Here is a 25,325-nt window from a genome sequence, read left to right on the forward strand (position 1 = left end):
CGTGCAGTTTGTATGTAAAAGAGGTAGGCAAGTGGTCGGGCGGGGACAAGGAGGAGGAGGAGGAGGAGGAGCAGGAGGAGAGGGAGGAGGAGGAGGAGGCGTAGCGTAGCGTGGTCTGGATGGCGTGCAGGATTATGTGACGCTCAGAGGCAGCTTCCCTACACTGTAAGCTTCTATTAGAGTGAGCCACGTGACGGGGTGCGCTCTCAGGGTGATTGCTTGTATTCTATGTAGCCTGGCGGGGCTGTGGCACTCCCTGCAGGTTATTGGCTCAGGAGGGTGAGGTAATGTCGGATGTTAGTGTGGTACTCTGCTGTGGGTGATGAGTTGTGTTTGTAATGATACAGCGCCTAAAGTTTGTTAAAGTGATGCAGCTTGTAGAGCATAAATACAGTGACATCATCACCACTATAGTCTCTCCCTTTACGGTGTGACGGAATGATGTAGTTGTGGTGATGTAGTCTGGGATAATGATGTACACTAGAAAAAATAAATAAAAATCCCAGTAATATCAACAGTTCCATTCTCGTGAAAGGTTCAGTGTTCCTCCATTATTTTGTTTATCTTCAGCATTTCCACTTTATGTTCACTTAACTTGACAAGTGTGTTCTATGTGTGCCCCTAGGCGAAAAAAAAGCTTACCATTTTATATTCCTTTTTCATATCTTGATTTATACAAAACTTTTTTATTCAACGATGTCCTCTCTCTCTCTCTCTCTCTCTCTCTCTCTCTCTCTCTCTCTCTCTCTCTCTCTCTCTCTCTCTCTCTCTCTCTCTCTCTCTCTCTCTCTCTCTCTCTCTCTCTCCAGAGGAATACAAAGGAATGCAACGGAAGACCAAACCTTGAGGTATTGACGAGGCTGTTTGGATAATTATTCTACATTAACTATTATTGGGAGATACAGGATAGTACAGAAGGTTCCTCCCCACCAATCCCTCCAGCAGAAGCTGACAAGATATAGGAATTGATACCACGTGGTATAGAAAAACCACATAGAACTTGAGAGAATAGTGAGGGAAAGAGTTGTGGTCTGTCTACTTTTGTTTGTGAGGGAGAGTGTAAATGCATGATAGTTGTGTGATGTGGTGTGTGCGTAGCGCAGGTGAAGGCACAGTTTGGTTGTTGAGGGGTGGTGCAGCATCCTTGCGTTGCGCTTTCCAGGGAGGCGGCAGTCAATCAGGCCACAGCTTCGGTCACTGGGTTTGTGTGCCTTCCCTTTAGAGGCTGCATACACAGGTTATCCCCTGCAACTTTGACCTCTAGTACTTAAAATCACAAAGTTGATCAATAATAGGAGAATGCGGACGAAGAAAATGAGGATTACATGTGATTACAATGGATAACCAAAACAGAAACACTCCCACAGGTCTTTACATATCGCTTTGGAATAAATTTAGATTAACTACCATTTAGTAAAGTAAGCTAGAGCAGTGTATAACTTCTGCCAAACTGACACGTCCTTGTGCTTGTGCTGGCGTGGGAAAACCATCGTGCAGTGTGGGGAAAACTGACTGCATTTTGATTGGAAAGAATGAAGTGAGATTTTATCATTATTCCTAAGGAAAATAAAAAAAAAAGGAGGAACAGGAGGAGGAGGATGTGGTGGTGGTGGTGGTGGTAGAGTTCGTAATTTCTCTGTTCCTCCTCCTTAGGGTGAATTGTAGATTTTTTCACTCTTCTCAAAATTGCACAAGTTTTCCTTTCTTATTGCACAAAATAAAATAAAAAAAAAATCAATATTTCCGAAAAGACGGTATTCAAACTTAAGAGAAAGAAAGCTTTTTCACTTGTCTTATTCATTGTGACGTAACATTCTGAGGTAATTTGTGCGCCCACAGGCAGAGACAAAATTGTTTTAATACAACTAATGAACACTGCAGTTCGGTGGCCAGTGGCCACAGGCACGGTGGTCCACAGCACTTGACGACTCGTGTAGCCGCGTGGAAGCTGACAGAAATGAACAGGATGGCTCGTCACCTTGACGCGTATAGTACGAGTATGTTCTCAGGCCCTAGTCCCGGATGGCGGCGTGAATCTTGAACATTCGTTGTAGATTAAACTTAGAAGTGACTCGAAGTATTACCTAACAGCTACAACTTAGACTGTCAATGGTTCTCTTAAATAGAAATGTAATAATAGTAGTTATATATTTTGATCAAAATTGTTCATCCTGAATTTTCCATTTAATTTTTATCAGCAAATACAGTAGGCATCCTGTGGACCACCCTAAAGAGTCACTGTGGACCACCAGTTGAGAACCATTTCTCCAGTGTGATTGTTTCATGTGGAAGAGTCAAATAATTTAAAAGGGCTCTTGAGAACTCTTCGGGACTGAATGTAATGCAGGTCTTGCGAGTGATGCTCGTCAGAGAGAAGCATGTGTTCTTTAAAATTTCTGTACTTTTTTTTCTTTTTCTGTGCGTTGAGTTAGGTATTCATTTACTTTTATGATCAAGTGTCATCTGACTATCACTTAGTGCTTCCTTGAACTGCCTTACTACGGTTCTTTTCATGGAAAAAATTCCAAATAACGTGTTACATTTCATTGGTGGCATGATTTCCCTTTAAAATGAATGCAAAGCAATCAATGTGGCACGTTCCATATCCATTATTGTGTCACTTTATTATGCATACAAACACTCCTATTAACGTATCACATCCCGCCCCTGGTGTGATTCCCCTCACCATGAATACAAAGCAATCCAAACGCTACAGTTCAGCCCTGCTCATGAAACACACGCTCTGATACAACTAGGCTTTTCACTTACTTTCAGCCCTTGTTTTCTCTTTAATAGTGCGAGAGTTGACTGGCCTCTTCACTCTTTGATCCCTTTCCCAGTTAAACTCCGTAATTCTCCCTGATTTTTATCTAACTTCCCAAACTTGTTATGACTTGAACTGATCATATATGTTTACTCACCTCCGATTGACTTGAGTTGCTATAAGAGACGAGTATCAAGACACCTTCCTAACTAAATGAACCAACCTGATTTAACTCTCTTTTCCATCCACTCTTTACCATGCGGAAATTAAGTGGTATTGTAAACTGTAACCAAATTGTTAGCCTTATGATCTATTCTAGACTCTAATAAGTGATCTGGAGACTATGATAATAACACGCTCCCTCCACTGCACACCAGCTGTCCGTAATGTATCATGTCCAGTGGCTGTTAATATAAACTGACGCTCTATTAACCTGTCATCACTAATCAGTAATCATTCACGCACAAGCTCATCCTCGTCACCACAACATCACCATCACCGTCACCATCACCACAGCTTACACTCCACTCCACCACGATTCTGTCCCATACATCACCCCCGCCACCACTAATTATTCCTAATTAATCTCCCGTCCCTCACCACCACCACCACCACTAACAACAACATCACACCTAACTCTCAACTTCTCCGATTTTCAGGAATTCCTTTCTTCTCTTCCCTCGCTCCACCATCCTTCATCCTCTCTCACTTACTTTCCATCCTTCCTTTTGCCGACATAATGCTTGCAATAGACGCCCCTCCTCTTCATCCCCCTCCTCCTCCAGTCCCGTAGTATTAGCAGGGCCTGGTCTCCCCTTATAAGCAGGGAGCTGTGGGAGGGACTGGAGGGATGCTTAGTGGAACATGTCGAAATAGCGTTGCCTAGCCGCCGCCGAGTATAGGAGTGTATTGAGGGTGCATTATCTCGGTACAGTGGCGGTGAACGGGGAGATGGATCGGTGAGTATGTTCAGGCGCAGATAGAGAAATGTGTTGTTGGTCTGACGAATTGATTAATGAATAGGTATCTGGTTGAACAGGTAGAGTTATAGATAGATGGCTGGATGGGTAAATGGTTAAATAGATCGACTGGCTGATAAATAGATATATAGATGGACAGATGGATGGATAGATAGATTGATAGATAGATGAATAAATGAATAAGTATTTAATTAGATATAAATATAAATAGATGGGTAGATAAACAGTTCAGTAAGTAGAAAATAGATTAGGAAAATAGACAGACAGACAGAGAGACAGACAGACAGACAGACATACTGAATTAACGTGTCGTGTTCTGAGATATTGCAAGGAATTGGTTTATAAATGGTACAGTAAAACTCACAAACATTTTCATATTTTAATTAATAACTACTAATTATTTGCATTTCTTACAACTCAAAATTTCTCACTCGCATTCATCTTTAAATCATTCAAAGTTATTAGGTGTTACCTTATATCTCTTCAACATATTCACTGATCAACGCAATCATCGTGCAAAACACAGACAATATCACATGCACAAACACAACAAATATTCAGTCGGCGCCATTAATGTTCAGTGAGAAAAACACACATGATATCAGCAACACATCAATCACTATAAACATTCCATTTCTACTTTCTTGTGACTTATTTTATCTTCACTTCTTTCTTTTCCTTATTTTGTTTTCTTTCGTCTTTTCTTTTTTTTTTTTTTTTGACAGTACAATATATATTGTGGTATGGGGGTCACCACAAACGATAATTCTTCAAATTAGATTGATATAAGTAGAGGCGTTCCTCAGTGTTCAATCTTAGGACCGATCCTCTTCATAATATATATCAATGACATAGACGAAGGAATCAGAAGTAAACTGTCAAAATTGACAGATACTAAAATTGCTAACAAGACTGACACCAAACCAACGTCAAATTTTGCAAAATGATGTATACACTCTCATTGAATGGTGTGAAACGTGGCTTATAACTTTGATTTTGATAAATGCCACGTATTGAATATAGGAAATAGCAATCTGCTGGAAAATTTTCAAAAGTAATCCCCCCATCAATAGTTTGGATCCTGAGAAAGATCTGGGAGTTTTAGTGACAGCAGATCTTAAACCAAGCAAACACTGTACCGAAGTCATTGAAATTGCTAATAAATTAATAGTTTTCATTAAGAAGATCTTTCACCTTCAAATCTGAAAAAAAAAATAAATAAAAAAATCTGGCTTTGTACAACTCACTTGTACGCATTCATCTTGAATACAATGTACAGTTTTTGTCATCCTACTACAGAATGAATATTGAGAAATCAGAAAAAAAGACAATACGAAGTAGAGTAACGAAAATTACTTGAAAGCTTCGCAATTAACCCTACAAGGAACGTCTTAAAGAACGAGATCTATTCTCCCTATCCAAACGCAGACTAAGAGGGGATCTGATATTGCTTTACTAAACTTTTAAGGGTTTCACAAATATGAGACCCGAATTCTTCCTAAGACTCAACATGTCTAATGTTACAAGAAACAATAGCAAATAATAGGTAAGCGATTTCAAACAAATGAAGCCAAACATTTTACTTCAATCGTGTCATAAATATGTGAAATTGTGTTCCATCAAGCGTCGTTAACTCAGGTACTGTACACTCATTGAAAACCTGTCTTGACAAGTATGTAGACACTAATTCCCGGTTGTCATTGTTCATGTCTGAATAACGAACACGTTCACTCCGTACTGTCCGTGCTGGCATGTAGATTGTATGTGGTAGAAGTAGTCGTCCTCTCTTTCTTAGTTTCCTCTCACATTCCATGTTGTTTTTTATTTCTATACAACATGGTACCATTTCCTTTCTCAGGTGAGCCTTGCCTGGAGGGATAGGGGGTGGGGGATGGAAGGACCCTTCTTCTGTGCTATCCTTTCTCTATCTACCACTAATAGAGTAGAATAGTCACCCAAACAGACTTGTAAGAACCTCTTGGTCTGTTGCTGTTTGGACTTTTTTTTTCTGCAAAACAAATAGATTCAGTACATAAGTAAGAGAGAAAAAAAAAAAAACAGTAGAAAATATAGATGTAAATGCCAATGACACCGTGCAGTGCATAAAAAAATAAAGAAAAAAACAAGGTCTCCATCGTTACAAATACTGAACTATCAAAACTTACAACTTACAAGATGCCACACGGAAATAAAAGGACACAAACCCGCTACACTACAATGATGGTGCTGGTGACGATGATGACGGTAATGGTGATAATTATAATGGTAATAATAATAGTAATAATGATTATAATATATAATAATATATAATAATAATAATAATAATAATAATAATAATAATAATAATAATAATAATAATAATAACAACAACAACAACAGTACCACTTCACTACGTATCGCCTCTCGCGGGGAGCAGGGGTGGGAGGGGCACAGGTCTTTCTTCTTTTTCATGCAGTACTCTTTTTTTTTATACCTATGAAGCATAAACACACTTGCAGCCTCCGCTGGTCCCCCTACCCTCTCTCTCTTAATCCCTCCCGACGCCGCCCTTCCTCCCAGTTTCTCCCAGGCTTTTATCCTGCTGAGAGGTAGTAAAGCCTGTGTGAAGAAGTGAGTGCTTCACCAGCTTTTTCAATGACATAATTTGATTGATGTCTATGTTGAGAGTGGACGTGAATTACGAATAAAGCAATCCGTGGTTCTCTGGGCTGAGTCATTCTCGTGCTGCAGGATGGACAGGTGTAATGTTGTGTTGTTGTTATTGTTGTTGGTGATGGTGGTGGTGGTGCAGCACAGGGGAGGGTTCCAGGAGGCGGCTCCAGACACAAGGAATGCTCGCCTCTGTAAAGTTCTCTGATCTCACCTACTGCTATTTGCACTCCACGACATACTCCCACAAGTCAACAATTATCTAATTATCACTGTGGGCATGAACGCTCACTTTAGAATCAGCAGCAGTTTTTCTTATTGAACTTTTGGTGCTGCATGAACACTGGAGGGGAAATCATGTGTTCAAATATTTCTTGTTTACCGTTGGGGTTTCATGGCGTAGTGACAGTCTTGGGAACCCAGTGTGTGTGGGATGCCAGCGGTCATATCCCATAGAAAATGAAATAAATAAATAACGTAATGAAATTAATTCACATCATAATTCTTTAATACATACTGGCGTGAACATTAGATGGGGAAATAGACCAACTTTACAAAAAAGATGGGGAAGATGGGGAAATAGACCAACTTTAAAAAAAAGAAAAAGGGCCCTCGTGGCCCAGTGGGTAGAGTGATGCACTTGGAGTTTGGCGTGAGGGAAGTGAGGGGCGCGTAGGTTCGAACCCCCCTCTCGGAACTCACAAAAACCTTCAAAGAGCATCCCTCCATCACCATGTGTGCCTCAAACACACAGGTACGGTGATGGAGCTGCCCACGGGGAGGAGGGGAGGTGAGTGCGCAGCACCTCCCTACCCCTCCCCAGGGGAGGAAGGCACCGCCTTACCGCCCCCGGGAGAGCAAGGGAGGTGAGTGCACAGCGCTTCCCTTCTCTCCCCTACCTAACCCTGGCAAGTCTACGGACTACCAGGCAAAAAAATAATAAAAACAAAAAAAAAATAAAAAAAGAAAAATAAATAAATAAATAAAAATAAAGGTAAGTGCATAGCAGTTCCCTTCTCTCCACCTAACAGGAAAAAATAAATAAAAAAAACATAAAGGTGAGTGCATAGCACTTCCCTTCTCTCCCAACCTACCAGGCAAAAGATAGAAAAAAAAATAAATAAAAATTAAGGTGAGTGCATAGCAGTTCCCTTCTCTCCCAACCTTCCACGCAAAAAAAAAATTAGATAAATAAGTAAATAAATAAAATAAAATAAAATAAATAAATAAAGCAAATAAGTAAATAAATGAATAAAGTAAAAATAAAAACCTCCCTACCACCTCGGACCTCGGGAGAGCAAGAGAGGTGAGTGCACAGCACTTCCCTTCTCTCCCCAAGTCTACGGACTACCACACCAAAAAGAATAAAATATATATAAGTATAAAGAAAAAAAAACAATAAAATAAATAGAAAATAAAATTAAATAAATAAATTAAATTAAATTAACAAAAAATAAATAAAGTAAAAACCAAAAAAATCCTACTCCCTCCGGCAATCAACAATAAATAATAAAAATAAATCAATACCAACCTGACTGATCCTGACAACTCCAAAGACCACCACCCCACCTGTGAAGCACGGGAGGTGAGTGTGCAGCACCTCCCTACCCTTCCCAGTCTCCCAGTTTGACTTTGACCAACAATCTGACTCATTCTGGCAACTCCAACTGTACAGACCACCACCAGTACTCCAGTACTCCCCACCCTGGCAACTGATCCTGGCAAGGTGAGTGCGTAGCACTTCCCGTGACTCATCCTGGCAACTCTAAAGACCCACCATACTGACTGACCCTGGGAAGCACGGGAGGTGAGTGTGCAGCACCTCCCTACCCTTCCCAGTCTCCCATCAATCTGACTCATCCTACCAACTCCAAAGAGCAACTCCAACTGTACAGACCACCACCACCACCACCCCTCTGATCTTGGCAAGGTGAGTGCGTAGCACTTCCCTTGTCTGACCCTGACTGACGGACCCTGGCAGCTCAAAAAAACAAACAACCTGCCTGATTTACAGATATGTAATCACCAAACTGACTGGCCCTGGGGAGCATGTGAGGTGAGTGTGCAGCACCTCCCTACACTTCCCAGTCTCCCAGTTTGACCTTACTCATCCTGGCAACTTCTAAGAGCAACTCTCTGACACTGTGACTCTGATCCCTACATCCCTACATCTTACCCTGTCCAGGGTAGGTGAGTGCGTAGCACTTCCCTACCACCAGCCTGACTGACCCTGGCAACTCTAAAAACAACCATCCTGACTGACTTACAAATCTTACTCTAATCTGGCAACAGACCACCAAATTGACTGACCGTGGGGAGCATGGGAGGTGAGTGTGCAGCACCTCCCTACCCTTCCCAGTCTCCCAGTTTGACTTCCACCACCAATGTGACTCATCCTACCAGCTCCAAATCTACCACTCTGATCTTGGCAAGGTGAGTGCGTAGCACTTCCCTGGGCTTGACTGACTGACCCTGGCAACTCCAAAAATAACCAACCTGACAGATGTTACAAATGTAACCTGGGGAGCATGGGAGGTGAGTGTGCAGCACCTCCCTACCCTTCCCAGTCTTCCACCAACCTGACTTGAATTATGACTGGGGAGCAGGGGAGGTGAGTGTGCAGCACCTCCTACTTTCTCCACTCTGTCTACCCTACCACCTACCAACTCAGACCATCAAACTGACTGTCTTAGAACAAGAAGAGGAAGCAACGCCATCAGAGGAAGAAGAAGCAGCAGCAGCAGCAACAGCAGCAGCAGCATTACCGCCATCAGAGGAAGAAATCAAGAAAAAGAAGCAGAGAAAAAGAACTGCCACCACTGCTCTCAGAGGAAGAAGCAGCAGCGTCACCGCCATCAGAGGAAGAAACATATATATGTAAACTACGACTGGTCAAATCTCCGTTGGCGCCAGGCAAAGTTCGACCTGTGATGGGCTGTGTTTAGAGAGAGAAATAAAACAGAGTTCCTTGAAAGGAAACTACGCTAACTCAGGGGACTGACTGTGAAAGTGCCAGGCAAGGCTGCTGCTTCAGACATCCACACTTCAACTTCAACAATGCATGCGAGAATGTTGCTGTATTATTCCTCCTATTCCTTCTTCTTTTTCTTCTCCTGCAGAAGACTGTCTTACTACTACGTAATATTTCTTTTCTCATAATTTATTCAATGTTATTATTTTTTTTCAGTATTTCCACCTTTTCTAAATCCATCCACCCTTTAAATTAAATAAATTTAATACATTTATGTACACTTGAGCCTTGGACAACTGATTACAAAAGAATTACATGAATATTTGACTTTTTTTTCTGTAGTCTTAAAACGCCACATCTCAAACACATGAGGCGCGGGTTGCGTTTGAGTGTACTGTAATATACCAACATAATACATGAATTTGTAATACTTTAATCACAATTTATATCTTTTCATACTAAGCAGTATGGCAACTTACTTCTCCTTCCTCATGACACTGGTCATGTCATGTACACTTCCATGTACCCAACAATTCTGGGTAACATTTGAAAAATATCATGCATCCTGGTGTGCACCATGCAACCAGGCTGACTTAACCTACGCCTCTGTAACCTAAGCTGGACACTTGAACAACTATAAATGCATTTTCTCTATCTTGCAGGGCCGAGGTGGACAGGTGTTTGTCCAGGATGCCTCGTGTTACTTCTCACCGCGTGTTTTATCTGTTGGAGATTATTACACTAAATCTGCTGCTGCTGCTGCTGGTGCTGCTGTTGCCGTCGCTGATCTTGCTGCTCTTGTTGGTATTGCTGCTTTTTCCTTCCTTCCACAACAACAACAACAACAAAATTAGCAACTACTACAGTTACTACTTCTACTACTACTACTACTACTACTACTACTACTACTACTACTACTACTACTACTACTACTACAACTCCTGCTGCTGCTGCTGCTGCTGCTGCTGCTGCTGCTGCTGCTGCTGCTGCTGTTGCTGTTGCTGCTGCTGTTGTTGCTTCTGCTGCTGCTGCTGCTGCTGCTGCTGCTGCTGCTGCTGCTACTACTGGTGCTTAACTTTACAAAAATCATCACTGTCGTTTTTGCCGTCGTGCGTGCGGTGCCTCTAATCGTCGTCGTCCTCGTTCTCATCGTCGTCGTCGTAACAGTAGCATCGCCTGTCAGAGTAAAAAGACAGGCTAAAAGAATACCAGAGGTCACAGAGAACTGGAACGGGAAAAGCACCACATTAATTGTTACCTGTGGAGAACAAAACAAAATATACTGGATACATGACAGAACAACAGCATTTCTTTAATTAACGTGTGTGTGTGTGTGTGTGTGTGTGTGTGTGTGTGTGTGTGTGTGTGTGTGTGTGTATGTATGTACTGCGAGGGAGAGTTACATAAAGTTAAAGGACAGCAAAGCAGAAGGCTCTCTCCTCACCCTCCACTCCCTCCGTCATAAGCCGTACAGCAAACAAATCTGAAGTAAATACCTTACTGGGTTAGAGAAGGAAAACCCGAAGGAAAATTTATAGGGAAGAATGAAAATAGATGAAATGAGATGCCCTCATTTCCTGAAGGCAAGGAGTTTTAATCTGTAACAAGACGGCGTTTCAAGTTTTCTACGGTATTGCAAAAAAAAAAAAAAAAAAAAAAAAAAAAAAAAAAAACCTTGCCAGAAATTAAACACATGTATGGCGCTCCCTTTGACTGCGGTTCAAGCTGGTGGCGGCGACCTGCTGGTGGTGGTGGTGGCGGTGGTGGTGGTGGTGGTGGTGGCGGTGGTGGTGGTGCTGGCGGGGGCGATGGTTGTGGCTGGGAAGTTAACCAATTTAATTTCGTTTTAATTTCTATATATAATTAGTTTTCTCTCTCTCTCTCTCTCTCTCTCTCTCTCTCTCTCTCTCTCTCTCTCTCTCTCTCTCTCTCTCTCTCTCTCTCTCTCTCTCTCTCTCTCTCTCTCTCTCTCTCTCTCTCCCTCCCTCCCTCCCTCCCTCCCTCCCTCCCTCCCTCCCTCCCTCCCTCCCTCCCTCCCTCTCTCTCTCTCTCTCTCTCTCTCTCTCTCTCTCTCTCTCTCTCTCTCTCTCTCTCTCTCTCTCTCTCTCTCTCTCTCTCTCTCTCTCTCTCTCTCTCTCTCTCTCTCTCTCTCTCTCTATCTATCTATCTATCTATCTATCTTTGTACCTGCCGTGGACAGTAAGCAATTAGTTGTTCTAGTGGCTGTGTTCCTGAAGTAGAAATACTGAAAAGCACACTCCATCTTTTAATTCCCCATCAGCGTGGCTTCCTGATGGGAGGTACGGTAGAGCACACTTTCATTTGTAAGCCAAGGGAAAGTAAGCGTCTTTCCTCCTCAGAGCCTCACTAGCGCCAGGATTAGCTGTGTGCCGGGGAGTGCTGGTGAGCCGTGAGTAATGTTCACTCTTAGATACACGTGCAATGTAATGTATCTCCCTATCATTATTTTTGTTTATTATTTACTATTATTTATTATGTTTATTATATTGATACTTGTTTTTGTCTTCCTTCCTTCCTGCCTGCATGCCTCCTGCCCTCCTAAGGGCCCTATTTTTCATATTATCCTTCCTTCTCTCTCTCTCTCTCTCTCTCTCTCTCTCTCTCTCTCTCTCTCTCTCTCTCTCTCTCTCTCTCTCTCTCTCTCTCTCTCTCTCTCTCTCTCTCTCTCTCTCGGGAGTTCTTTGATGAATTGCCATGTTTTCATGACTCTCTACCGCTATTTATTGGTCTTTCATCTTTTTATATCCTGCATGAGTCTGCTCCCGGGAATTAGGTATGGTAGTTGTACGGTGATAAATAATATTTCAGTGTGACCTTTGCAATATCTTCCTATATTTATGAAAACTTTCGTTACTGTGAAGTTTGGCTAGAATATTAATATTGTTTTTTTTATGTAAATATTTTTCGTTATATTTGTCCAGCACATTTTTGTTATGCGCGAAGAAAGTAAGTGATCATTTAAATCCCGAACTTTAATTTCATTTGCATAAAGAAGTTTAAATTAGAGAGTGAAATAAAGAAGGACTCCTTAACGTGTGGGAAGTGCCTGCCAACCTACTATGGAGGGTGTGCTGCGCAAATCATGATTGTATAGGAGCGTGATGTAACCTGTTCACACTGATACCACTTACAGACAAGCCTTCAAGTACCTTGGTATTACGTAGTTGTGATTTAAATAATGTGTTGACTTGTTTAGGTAATCATCAGAGAGAGAGAGAGAGACCGGACAGGTAGGCAGGAAGACAGACGGTCAAACAAACAGGCAGGGAGGCAAGCAAGCAAGCAAGGAGGCAGACAGACTAACAGGCTGGGAAAGATGTAGATGGACATGCAAAAAAGAAAGAAAGAAAGCAGGCAGACAGACAGGATGACAGGGAAATAGTCAGCCTGACTTGAAGAGGATAGGCAGGCAAAGAAGCAGGCAGACAGGCAGGCAGGCAAAAATAGAAGGCAAGCAAGCAGACAGAGAAACAGACAAATAGACAGAGGGACAGATGGATGTGCGGGCAGACACAGACATAGACAAAGTAGTTTTAAATAGCGGCAGAAACTAGTATATTTCATTCTAAAGAGTATATTTGTACAATTTTTTTTGTAAAGCACTTTAATAAATATTTTACCGTGCCCTGCACCGAGTACTTAACCAAAAGTCCAACTGAATTAGTCAGTGAGATATTAATACAGCATAATGTTTGCATAATATAAACGTATGCCTCTTCCGTTACTCGTACATTCTTTCGTGATAACAATTACAGTAAGTGAAGAAAATGCATACACAGTGACCTAACTATATTTTTTCTCTCATTGCCTCGTATTTACGGTATGCCATTTTTCAGGCACAATACGTAGTTGTCATTGATTTCCTAAAACTACTAAATATACCAGAAGACAGACCTACTGACCCATACTCGTAAATATTGTTCCACTCGTAATGTTACACCAGACACACACACACACACACACACACACACACACACACACACACACACACACACACACACACACACACACACACACAACATTAATACAAATAGATGTGCTGCAACAAAGCAACATAGATTGGGATGCTCTTTCTTACAAAACATTATAGTGAAGATGTGAGGCAGAGATAAACAGACAGACGCAGACAGACAGATTGATTTAAAACACTTAGTAACATGTACTTGTTCTAAGCAATTCTAAGTGACCATTACTCTCCCGTTCATTCCCATTCATTGAAGCATTTCAGTGTTGAGACGCAAAGGTAGTGTAAGTGTTGAGGCAGCGGTGGTAGTGGCCCCTTCACCTCGCAGCGAGGCAGGAAGGGGAGGCGAGGGACACCAGCAGTGACTGGCCTGAAGGCGCCTTGCGTCCCGCCTCCTCTGTGCGACACTCTCCCTAGATTGCCTTCATCCGTCAATCGCAACATGACTTGTGCTCCTCCTCTTCAGTCTCACTTAACTACCACCTTCATATTCTAGACACACTTTACTTTCCCTCCTGGCTTCAGCTCAAGGTTTTCCAAGGTCAGTTGAATTGCTTGTGTTCTCGGACTGATGCTAACGGCGCTAATCCGCGCATGGCTTAACAGTGGACTGTCGGCTTTTCTCTCATCCTGGTACACGCGGCGATGGTACCAAGGGAATCATTGTCTTGGCGGAGTGTTAGGGAGGGTGAGGCGAGGCATGGCAGGGTATCTCTTGACTGGAAACCTTAAGTAAGGTAATCTAAGCGAAGTCGAACTGGAAGGTTTGCAATAAAATTAGTGTTGCTGCTCAAGCTGAAGGAGGATTGTTAGGATGTTACTTCTTAGAAAATAGCCTTACTTAGTGAAATATAGTAAAGATGGGTAAAAGAGAGAAGGTGAATTCTACTTGGGAGTGAGATATGGTTTGGGAGAGAGAGAGAGAGAGAGAGAGAGAGAGAGAGAGAGAGAGAGAGAGAGAGAGAGAGAGAGAGAGAGAGAGAGAGAGAGAGAGAGAGATTCCTTACAGTGAAAGCTTTAAGTTCAGTGAAATAGCATCATTATTCTTCATTGACACTCTTAAGCTGCAGACGCTAGAAAGAAATCAGTCACAACCCAGAAGACATGATATAGAAAAGTAGATTCAACTGTTTCCATATTTTCTCTTGAATATAAAGAACAGATAATAGATTGACAATAACGAAACGATTTACTCGTAAGAGGCTTTGCTTGGGATGAGAGGAGGTTAGGGAGTCCTGTTCTGGAGTGAAGCCGTAAACACTGGTGATGTAGAACTGAAATAAGAATTTGTCTCATCGTTGTCTCGTCAACAGCATTCAGTAACGTTCCTTTATAAACTTAATAAAATCCCACTCTTGTTTTAATACTAAGTAGGATAAACAGAAGCATAAAGTAGAACCGTGCATCTAAATATTTCAAATAAAAGTGTAGTCTTATACATATTAGTCTAAGTGGACCCAAGTTGAAAGTAACTGATGTGTATGACTGTATAAAGAACTTTTCAGCCAATGAATGTACAGTATCTCCGAAAACTATCTTTAAAGTGTGGCGCGAACTGTGGCATAATGAACAATACGAAACCCGCTGCCTGATCAAGTGTCGGTAAGGTTAGTGTGCAGGGCTACCAATTGTCACTGGCGTCATCACCAAACGTGTCAAATATTATCGTCCATTGTGTCAGAATGTAGAGCTCTATAAAATAAAGATAATTTGGTAGCTACTGTACAATATCCACTTGGAGAGAGAAAGGGACAGATACCGTCAAAACATCCATCCCACCACACTCTCAGCTCCGGTTAATGCTCTGCCACCTCGAGCAGCAGCCACGCAGATTTACAGATTGCTGGAAAAAAAAAAAGAAAGGTAATTGTGGTAGCTATACCTTTGTTGTTCCTTCTATAGTGCAGAGCCGCGTGTAGTGACTGTAGTCTCCTGAGTGCCTTAAAGAGGATCCTAGCTATAAATAATTTGGTAAATCTGACGGACACTGTCAAGAAGCTTTTCTCGGATACTGTGTGTTTGTGTGTGTGTGTGTGTGTGTGTGTGTGTGTGTGTGTGTGTGTGTGTGTATGTGTATGTGTATGTATGTGTGTGTGTGTTTGTGTTTGTGTGTGTGTGTGTGTGTGTGTGTGTGTGTGTGTGTGTGTGTGTGTGTGTGTGTGTGTGTCTGTGTATCTGTCTCTCGGTGAGTCATTCCACGTGCTGGTGGCACCTTCATTAACAACCAAAGGCTCATTGACATAAAATATTATTGCAGAGAAGCAGATCAACATAAAAATGCTCGCACAGTCTGATGGGGCCGAGTCTTACGACCACAGAATACCTCGAACCTGCTATTCTTTATATTGATAGTTCTGGAGAGAGAGAGAGAGAGAGAGAGAGAGAGAGAGAGAGAGAGAGAGAGAGAGAGAGAGAGAGAGAGAGAGAGAGAGAGAGAGAGAGACGAAGCTGATATGATGGATCAATTAATACGATTATGAGCATCGGATCCCATGAAGGGCGACTAGAGGGCCAGGAGAGGGTAAGGTACTCACACAAGCCCTTATGTAGGGGAAGTACTGGAGGCTTGGAATAAACTCTATGAAACCAGATGTACTGGAGTTTTCATTACAACTGTTTGTTGTTATTATTATTATTATTATTATTATTATTATTATTATTATTATTATTATTATTATTATTATTATTGTTATTATTATTGTTATTATTTTAGCAGCCCTTAACAGTCAAGGCATTTGATAGTCATTCCTATGCAGAGGTAAATGATGGGAGAGAGAGAGAGAGAGAGAGAGAGAGAGAGAGAGAGAGAGAGAGAGAGAGAGAGAGAGAGAGAGAGAGAGAGAAAGTGTAAATGAAAGTATATTTGCATAAAAAGTTGATAAGCGGCCTAAATACTCCGAGGGCTCGCGAGTCTCAAGTGTGAGTAGCGAATAAAAAGACCCCTCACCTGGGTGTTCATTAGCATGCCTTCATCAGACGTGTGATTACTCGTGTGTTCAGACGACGGGAGATTGAATTACACGTCGTTAATGCTTTTAATGAGGATATGTATTTATATGTTTGTTTATTAGCTGGTCATCTCCAGCCTAACATCTGGAGCTTCATTACATTATGTTCCAGGGAAAATATGAGTAAATCGTGTGAGTCTTGCCGTGGTAGGAAAGACGACCTCCTGCGGGACCTTATCAAAAGAGCGTCTGACATTGGTTTGGTAAGCGACGAGACAAAAAAAAAAAAAAAAATAGGATGCGTTTGGTAATGCGTATATAGGAATAATATTGCCAGCGTAAAACTAACTTGGCTTTGCAGTGAGGCTTTTGTATTCAGATGACCGCATGAACTGAAATATGTAGACACAATATACGCAGGTCCTGTGAAAGGTATCACACTAAATGTATTGCTTCATCCAGACGAGTTAGCAGCACAAGCATGAGGTAGGGTCGATCTCACAGGTGTTTGCTTTTGTTGAGATCCTTACCAAGAAGCGGTGACATCCAGAACCAACAGCAACTACGATATCTGTGTGGTCTGTGGAGCCTTTCTTGTTGTTGTTGTTGTTGTTTTGTTGTGTATGAGGTTACAGAGAACACCCTGTGTCCTCGCAGTAACCACACGAAAAGGCAGGTATCTTACTAGGAGTGGTCAGGGAGTTGTTGTTGTTGTTGTTGTTGTTGTTATCAGAACCACAAACGGAGGAAGGTGGATGTGTTGTATTACTGAACAACAAATAAAGAAAGAAGAATAGATGAGTCAGGCCACCTTGGCAGAGATACTCAAAAGGGACTTTCATGTTTTGTGCCGTGAATACTTTTTATGGCTAGACTGAAGTGGTACTTATTATTTTCTAAGTATATCCTTGCTGTTGTTTTTAGGTTTGTACCGCTGAATGTTGAGAAGCTTTGCATTTAATATTTTTGCTTCTTTTTATTTTCTTATTTGATCTTGTTATATATGTAATTGTGCTTGTTCGTTTTATTTTGTTGCAACTGTTGTGCATATTTAACATTCTTAGCGTTTCAAGTGTGTTCTGTTTTCAGTGTTGTTTTTCATGTATCCATGTGTTCTTGCTTGAAGGAATTTGACACATTTTATTCATGACATTTCTTCAGTATTTATTCTCTCCTTTTTTGTTCATGTGTATGTTGTAACTCATGCAGTAAAGGATTTGTGGTGGTTCTGTTCATGATGCTTCATTTTTAGCTCTTTTTAGAATAGTCAAGCTGCATCACTTTCTCATGTGGATGTTTTGATATTTTCAGGAAAGGATGGCAGGTGGTGCCGCGGTGAACACTGCCAACACGTGCAGGAGGAAAGTGAGTACCTGCTTCATTACATCATGTGCACTCTGTTTGGAACTCACTGTTAAACTTTTTTTTTTCCATGTCAACCGAAACCTGTCACTGTTGCCTGCCTTTCTCCTGTCAGCTTCCAACGAATATATGAAGGAAAGAAAGGATGTGCTTCCATGGTATCGTGTCAGTAGTATTATCCATTGAAGGATTAGTTTAAGCCTTTTTCCAAAGCGTTGTTTTTTGTCTCCCATTTTTCTGTCTTCCCAGGGTATATATATGAAAGAAGAAAGAATGTAAATTTAGTCTATAATGTTCATTGCAACATCTTACAGGGAAAAAGTCCTTTGAGGATTAACCGAATCTTTTTCAAAACTATATTTTTTGTATTTCAGTCCTCGTGTGCTTATTTTAGTGTATGCATAGAGAAAGAAAGGATACGAAATCATATATTTTCTTTTTGTTATAAATATTTACTTGGAGATTCAGTTGAAACCTAACAATTAGCTATCATTTTTGCGTTCATATTTTTTTTCGTATATATCTTTTGTATGTACGAATATGTGAGTGAAGAAAGGAAAGATGCAATTACAAAAAAATATTCCACAATAACAGGAATATTCTCTTGAGGACTTTTTTAGGTAACAAATATCAGATTTTCTAATTTATCCGTTTATTTATCCTTTACTGTGTTTTACCGTTATGTAGATTAATATTTTGCATGTTATGATAAAGTCTCCTTGGAAACTATTACTGTAACACATTTAATTTAGTGTGAATTTGATTTCCACGTAAAAAAAAAATAAATAAAAAAAAAATAAATAAAATGAAAATAATATAATATAAAATATTTCCTTTTATGGAGAAAACACATTTACATTTTCTTTGTTCAATGGGGAGTTTTCAGAACTAGTGGTTGTCACCAGGTGGCAGCACAGACACAAACTCTTCTCTCACATACAAGCAATATCAGATATACCTACAGTGTTATTTTATTTACATGAAGATGCAATGGGCTTATATAATATACTTTTCTACGTAATCCCTTCTAAGTGGTAACACAAGTAAAATGAAACTCTTTTCATGAACAAATGTATATAAGTTGATTTTCTAGTGAATCGGCATTTAGATTTATTTGTTAATCTTAAGATTTCCAAATGAATACACTCTTGATTGGAAACGTCTTAATCTAGACGACAGTAAACATAAAGGCAACATGTCTGTGACAGTCAAAAGTCCAAATTACATAGATCTCCTTCCTAGTTTATGGAAACGGAAATTTTAATAAAAAAAATGGCAACTCGAGTGTCCTGGCGATAGTAATGCTGTATCTCTAACCAAAACAAACACCTGACTCGGCCGCGCTGGTTGAACTTAAGAAACACGTTGTCGGACATGAAGTTGAATGTTGCTGCGGTGCCCATCTCCACTACGCCCTAAGCAATGGATTACAGCAGCTGGACACTACAGCAGCAGCAGGATCGCCTGAGAGATGTTTGTTTTGGTTCTCGATTACTTTGCCTTGTCGCTCGCTTCGTGAGAAGGATGCTAAAATACCCAGAAAAAAAAAAAAACTAGAGCCATATATCACGATGTAACTGAGTAGGTTGCGTCATACTATATAGTACAGTGTGATTTTTTTTACTTTTTTCATTGTCCAAATCAATAGTTTTTATACTTGTAATATGATTTATTTAGAAAATGTTAGCAGCTTACTCGATAATCACAAAAAAAAAAAAAAATGATAATAATTTGACCACATTCTCTCAATATTATCCATACCGGATATTGAAAAGTCGATACGTCATTTCAATAGTATCATGATGATCAGTGTTCTATGCATCTTTACGCACCTGGGATTTACTACAACAATATTTTAGCTCTCTTTCCTACTGTTAGATGAGCAGCAACGACATCTAGCGATTTAGCTCCGAAAATTTCCCATTAGTATTGATATTATTTTTAACTCTGATTTCCCGGGAAGCGTTACCACCTTGATATTTGTGACCTAATCTAAGATAACTTTTTTAGCGTCATAACCTTTGTTGCAGCTTTATTCAAGTAAAATCAAAGAGAGGAAAGCTTGTATTGTTCTGTGAAGTGTTGTTATTTGTCTGTGTGTGTGTTGATTGTCACCTTGAAAAGTCAAGGTGACGTGGGCCTTGATGACTAGAGCCGGCCCACACTATTTGTCTCCCTTTTTTTAGAGGCTCGTCGTTGTAGATTTCTGAAAATATTAGTTTCATCACTTTTTTTATTTTCCTTGTCATCGAATGAAAGAAAATTTATGATTTTTTTTTATCATATCGTAACGTATTGAATAACTTTGGAGGGATTATTCCCCTAGCAGAGCAAGGTGGTTCTATTTTTGTTACCGCACCGCACACTATTTTTGTACACCCCACCGCTCCCGCCTGGCCCTGGAGGGTACAACGATGATTTGGCCAGGAGCACCTTTTGGTGTCCATCGCATTTAAAATTTCGATTTCAGTTTCGGAAACACTTCTTAGTTGTTAACTTTTGAAGGCGTCTCTTTCTTATTTTATGTAATTTCTTCGTCAGACTCATCTTTTTTTGCATGTTTCGACTTATCGACATTTGGGCGAAGGTTTCTGCCTGGTAACTCTTGCAACTATCGCCTCATCACTACAGATCGAGCTGGAGGGCGCAAAATACGCGAATTATTTGCCATAACTCACTTCATATACGGGATAGCCAGTCTTGGTTGACACCATCAGACTCACACTTTTTTTTCTTTTTGTTTTGAGGGTTTAACACAGTCCTCTGATTTTGTGTTTGTCTTGTCGGATGCAGCAGCAGCGGGACCTTTTCCTTTCTCGCGGCCAGACGACGAGGACTGGCTTTTTGCTGCTCCTCCTGACACACTCACAATTTACCGGTGAGTGACGGGGACGGAGCTGTTTTTGTAGCACAGTGTACGTCCTTCCATTTTTAGGTTTACATTTAAGTGACGCCTGTCATGCTTGCCTATGTTATTCCATGTGCATGTAATGTAAGGGTGCTTGACAAAGTGTCTGACTCACTGCAGACACTTGCTTTATGCTGTACTGTAATAAACAAGTAATTTCTCAATGTAAAGGAAACAGTGAGTCACAAAAGTGCCTCTCAATACGATGTGGTAATAAAAAGTAGAATATGAAATAAATAGATAATAAATAAGTGAATAAATGAATAAATAAATAAATGGATGAATTAATGCATACCCTAGAGAACATTTCATACCTACTGAGCTTACCATAGCAAATACACTGATGTGCTACAAAAAATGCACACAAGTATATGAAGATGGAAAAAAATGGGGGAAGTCTGTCTTGTGTTGTTATTTCTATGGTTACTGCTCTTCTGAATTTGCCATCAGCATGCGTCTCTCCTTCCCCACGCTGACGCTACACAAGACTTTCACTTTATTCCGTTCCCTTTCAGTAGTCCAGGAGTTAAGCAATATCTTCATTTTTTTCATCCCCTTCATTGGTAAACTCTGGAATTCTCAGCCTGTTTCTGTTTTTTCCCCTTCCTGTGACTAGTTGTTTTAAGAGTACTGAGGCACTTCAAGAAACATATTTAGATTTTTTATTATTGACTTTTTTTTCCTCTCTTTTTTTTTTGTCTGTATGTATGGAAGCGGCAACTAAAAAGATATTTCTTTGTTCCTCTGTTTGCCATTCGCCAAGAAGATATGAGAGTGTGAGTATAAGTAGTGGCTATATGCAAATGTTAAAATACCATTTTATACTGACTAAATTCAAGATGTATTGCATTGTTTACTGAAGTGTTTCAAGTTGAGCCGTCCGATATCTTTTGCATCTAATTGATTTTTTGTTCGGCTATTTTAATTTTTATTTCCAAAATGCAGTTCCATGTTTTTAAGAAGCATAAAGGATTGGAGAAAAATAAAGCTTTCCTGAAATGTAATAGGGGAATGTTATTAACAGTGGTAGTAGTAGTAGTAGTAGTAGTAGTAGTAGTAGTAGTAGTAGTAGTTGTTGTTGTTGTTGTTGTTGTTGTTGTTGTTTTTGGTGGTGGTGGTGGTGTTGTTGTTGTTGTTGTAAAGAGCATGATTATCAGCTGGAGTGACACCAATTCAATTTTTCTACTATTTATATTTTCTTACTATTATTTCCACACCTTGTCAATCCACGCAAGGGAAAAAAAAAAAAAAACATATTAAAAAAAGTGAGAGGCAAGACCACCCAAGTGAAACACGCCATGCTTTCTCCATAGACTTCACGTGTTTCCTGCCGCGCTTCCTGCCTGATGATTATACAGTCTTACGCTGGAGGCGCTTAATGTGGTGCATTTGTATGAAAGAATTTACTTTTTGCCTTGAATCTCTCTCTCTCTCTCTCTCTCTCTCTCTCTCTCTCTCTCTCTCTCTCTCTCTCTCTCTCTCTCTCTCTTTCTCTCTCTCTCTCTCTCTCTCTCTCTCTCTCTCTCTCTCTCTCTCTCTCTCTCAGTGACGTGCATGGGTGTGGGTGTCGAGAGGAGAGCAAACGGCCAAATGTACGGCGACGGGCTAGTGTTTGCATGCGCCGCGTGGGGCGTGCAGTTTGTATGTAAAAGAGGAAGGCAAGTGGTCGGGCGGGGACAAGGAGGAGGAGGAGGAGGAGGAGGAGGAGGCGTAGCGTAGCGTGGTCTGGATGGCGTGCAGGATTATGTGACGCTCAGAGGCAGCTTCCCTACACTGTAAGCTTCTATTAGAGTGAGCCACGTGACGGGGTGCGCTCTCAGGGTGATTGCTTGTATTCTATGTAGCATGGCGGGGCTGTGGCACTCCCTGCAGGTTATTGGCTCAGGAGGGTGAGGTAATGTCGGATGATAGTCTGGTACTCTGCTGTGGGTGATGAGTTGTGTTTGTAATGATACAGCGCCTAAAGTTTGTTAAAGTGATGCAGCTTGTAGAGCATAAATACAGTGACATCATCACCACTATAGTCTCTCCCTTTACGCTGTGACGGAATGATGTAGTTGTGGTGATGTAGTCTGAGATAATGATGTACACTTGAATAAATAAATAAAAATCCCAGTAATATCAACAGATCCATTTTTGTGAAAGGTTCAGTGTTCTTCCATTATTTTGTTTATCTTCAGCATTTCCACTTTATGTTTACTTAACTTGACAAGTGTGTTCCACGAAAAAATAAATAAATAAAAAAAAATAAAATATATATATATATATATATATATATATATATATATATATATATATATATATATATATATATATATATATATATATATATATATATATATATCATTTTATACTCCTTCTTCATATCTTGAAAAGAAAAGAAAATAAAAAGAAAAGAAAAAAATATCATACTGTTGTTATATTCCTTTTTCATATCCTCACACAGAGAACAATTTTTAACAATAAATAGGGGTAAACTTTAGCCTCACCTCCTCCGTCTCCTTTTAATTTGTCTGTAGAAAGGAAAAAATCTAAGTTCTTTTTCATATTTTCATTCATATAGACCTTTTTTTTTGTCTTTAATAATGTATAGGATTAAAAACATAGCCTCACTTCCTCTATCTCCTTTTTGCCGTGATATGTTTTGACCCTACACGCTGGTATGGTCCGCCTGCCCCTCTTGCCCGCCCCCTTCCCCCTGACAGACCCGCGTGTGGCCGTGGAGTGTGGCTCCCCTAATGGTCATCCAGTATTGCTCTTAAAAATGATCCCGTGATGCGTCTACAGAATGGTTGCTTAAGGTGTGTTGCTGGGGTGGGGGGTGGGGGGATGGGGACTGATGTGGCTCTCTGGCCTAGAACGCTTTCTCTCTCTCTCTCTCTCTCTCTCTCTCTCTCTCTCTCTCTCTCTCTCTCTCTCTCTCTCTCTCTCTCTCTCCTCTCTCTCTCTCTCTCCTCTCTCTCTCTCTCTCTCTCTCTCTCTCACTCTCTCCAGAGGAATACAAAGGAATACCAAACCTTGAGGTATTGACGAGGCTGTTTGGATAATTATTCTACATTAACTATTATTGGGAGATACAGGATAGTACAGAAGGTTCCTCCCCACCAATCCGTCCAGCAGAAGCTGACAAGATACAGGAATTGATACCACGTGGTATAGAAAAACCACATAGAACTTGAGAGAATAGTGAGGGAAAGAGTTGTGGTCTGTCTACTTTTGTTTGTGAGTGAGAGTGTAAATGCATGATAGTTGTGTGATGTGGTGTGTGCGTAGTGCAGGTGAAGGCACAGTTTGGTTGTTGAGGGATGGTGCAGCATCCTTGCCTTGCGCTTTCCAGGGAGGCGGCAGTCAATCAGGCCACAAAAAACAGGAAATTAAGTGCTAAAAACGGGTGATGCGTACTTAGAGAGAGATGTTCTTAATAGTGACACTGTACTGGAAGGAACAGAGAATCGCGAAGACCTGCATTGTCTGAAAGAACCGTTTTTGTGTTTGGTTGTCTTTCTTTCTGTGTATGTGTCTGTCTTGCCTTCTTTGTCTCTGTGTATGAATATGTGCTTCTCTCTCTCTCTCTCTCTCTCTCTCTCTCTCTCTCTCTCTCTCTCCTCTCTCTCTCTCTCTCTCTCTCTCTCTCTCTCTCTCTCTCTCTCTCTCTCTCTTTTTTTTTTTTTTTTTTTTTTTTTTAAACAAATATTTACAGAAAGGCTTAAAATTCCACGTTGAGTGTGGAATTATTTAAAAAGCCTATGTTAGTATTTTTAACAGGAATAACACTATACATGCTTAACATAAAGATTATAACGTTAATACAATAAAATAATAAAAATTTAAAGATTTAAAGCGCCAGTGGGGACAGGTGCGTGCTACGCCAGCTGTGGGCTGCCAGCTTCACCTGGTGCGTGGACATGTCCTGCACTTGGGGCGTGGCCGCCGTGAACATGTTCCACAGCCTCGAAGTCCTGGCTGTGTAGGTGCGCTGGTGTTGGCTAGAGCGAGATCGAGGCACCTTCACTAGCTCGTCGCTACTGGCTGCAGCTCTGGTGCACCTCTGTACTGCGTGTGGCAGCAGCCTCAGGGGGTCAAGGTGAGGGACCCTCTGCACCTGAGTTTTGTGGCACACCACTAGTGCCGACACGTCCCGGCGGTGCTCCAGTGACGTTACTGGTGGTGGGTGCTGTTGGTCCTCATCGGTGGCCACCAAGCGCAGGGCTCGCCGCTGCACAGCATCCAGTCTCTGCATGTGGGTGGCGGCACTCGACATCCAGGACAGGGCACCGTACTCCATACATGGGCGTATCTGTGCCCTGTATAGCGTGAGGATGCCCCGTGGGTCGAGGGTGTTCGCCATCCTACGCAGGGCAGAGACTCGGAGAGAGGTCTGGCGGGCGACGACACTGATGTGGTGATCGAAGCGTAGGCCGCGGTCCACAGACACGCCCAGGATCTTGATATAATCCTGAAGTGGCAGGCTCTTGCCTCCAAAACGCAGCTGTCCTGAGACTGCGTGTGAAGCACCTGGGGACCGCGAGATGACCATCGCCTGCGTCTTCTCAGGAGCGAAGTTGACCTGCCACATCTTTCCCCACTGCTCCACCAGTCCGAGCTGCCTGTTCAGCTCAGTGACGGCACGCTGACTGTCGAGGCGGCAGTAGGAGCGGGAGAGTGTGCAGTCGTCGGCGTATGCTGCCACAGATGACAGCTGCCGGAGGAGGTCGTCGATGTATATGTTCCATAGGACTGGGCCCAAGACGGAGCCTT

The 25,325-nt window shown here is 41.3% G+C and overlaps 1 protein-coding gene across 11 annotated transcripts in view; it reads left to right on the forward strand.

Moving 5' to 3' along the window:
• The window catches only part of LOC135111971 (circumsporozoite protein-like), a 175,442-nt gene that overhangs the window by 87,624 nt on the left and 62,493 nt on the right, over positions 1–25,325 (forward strand). For 8 of the 11 annotated variants that reach the window (XM_064025657.1, XM_064025649.1, XM_064025650.1 and 5 more), the window contains one exon: positions 17,609–17,662. The exons of the other annotated variants lie outside the window; for them this stretch is intronic. In XM_064025657.1, the coding sequence (XP_063881727.1) occupies positions 17,609–17,662 (54 nt within the window). The remainder of the gene's footprint in view (positions 1–17,608; positions 17,663–25,325) is intronic. 11 annotated transcript variants of the gene reach the window in all.

The sequence above is a fragment of the Scylla paramamosain genome, chromosome 23 (assembly GCF_035594125.1).
Source record: "Scylla paramamosain isolate STU-SP2022 chromosome 23, ASM3559412v1, whole genome shotgun sequence".
Lineage (NCBI taxonomy): Eukaryota > Metazoa > Arthropoda > Malacostraca > Decapoda > Portunidae > Scylla > Scylla paramamosain.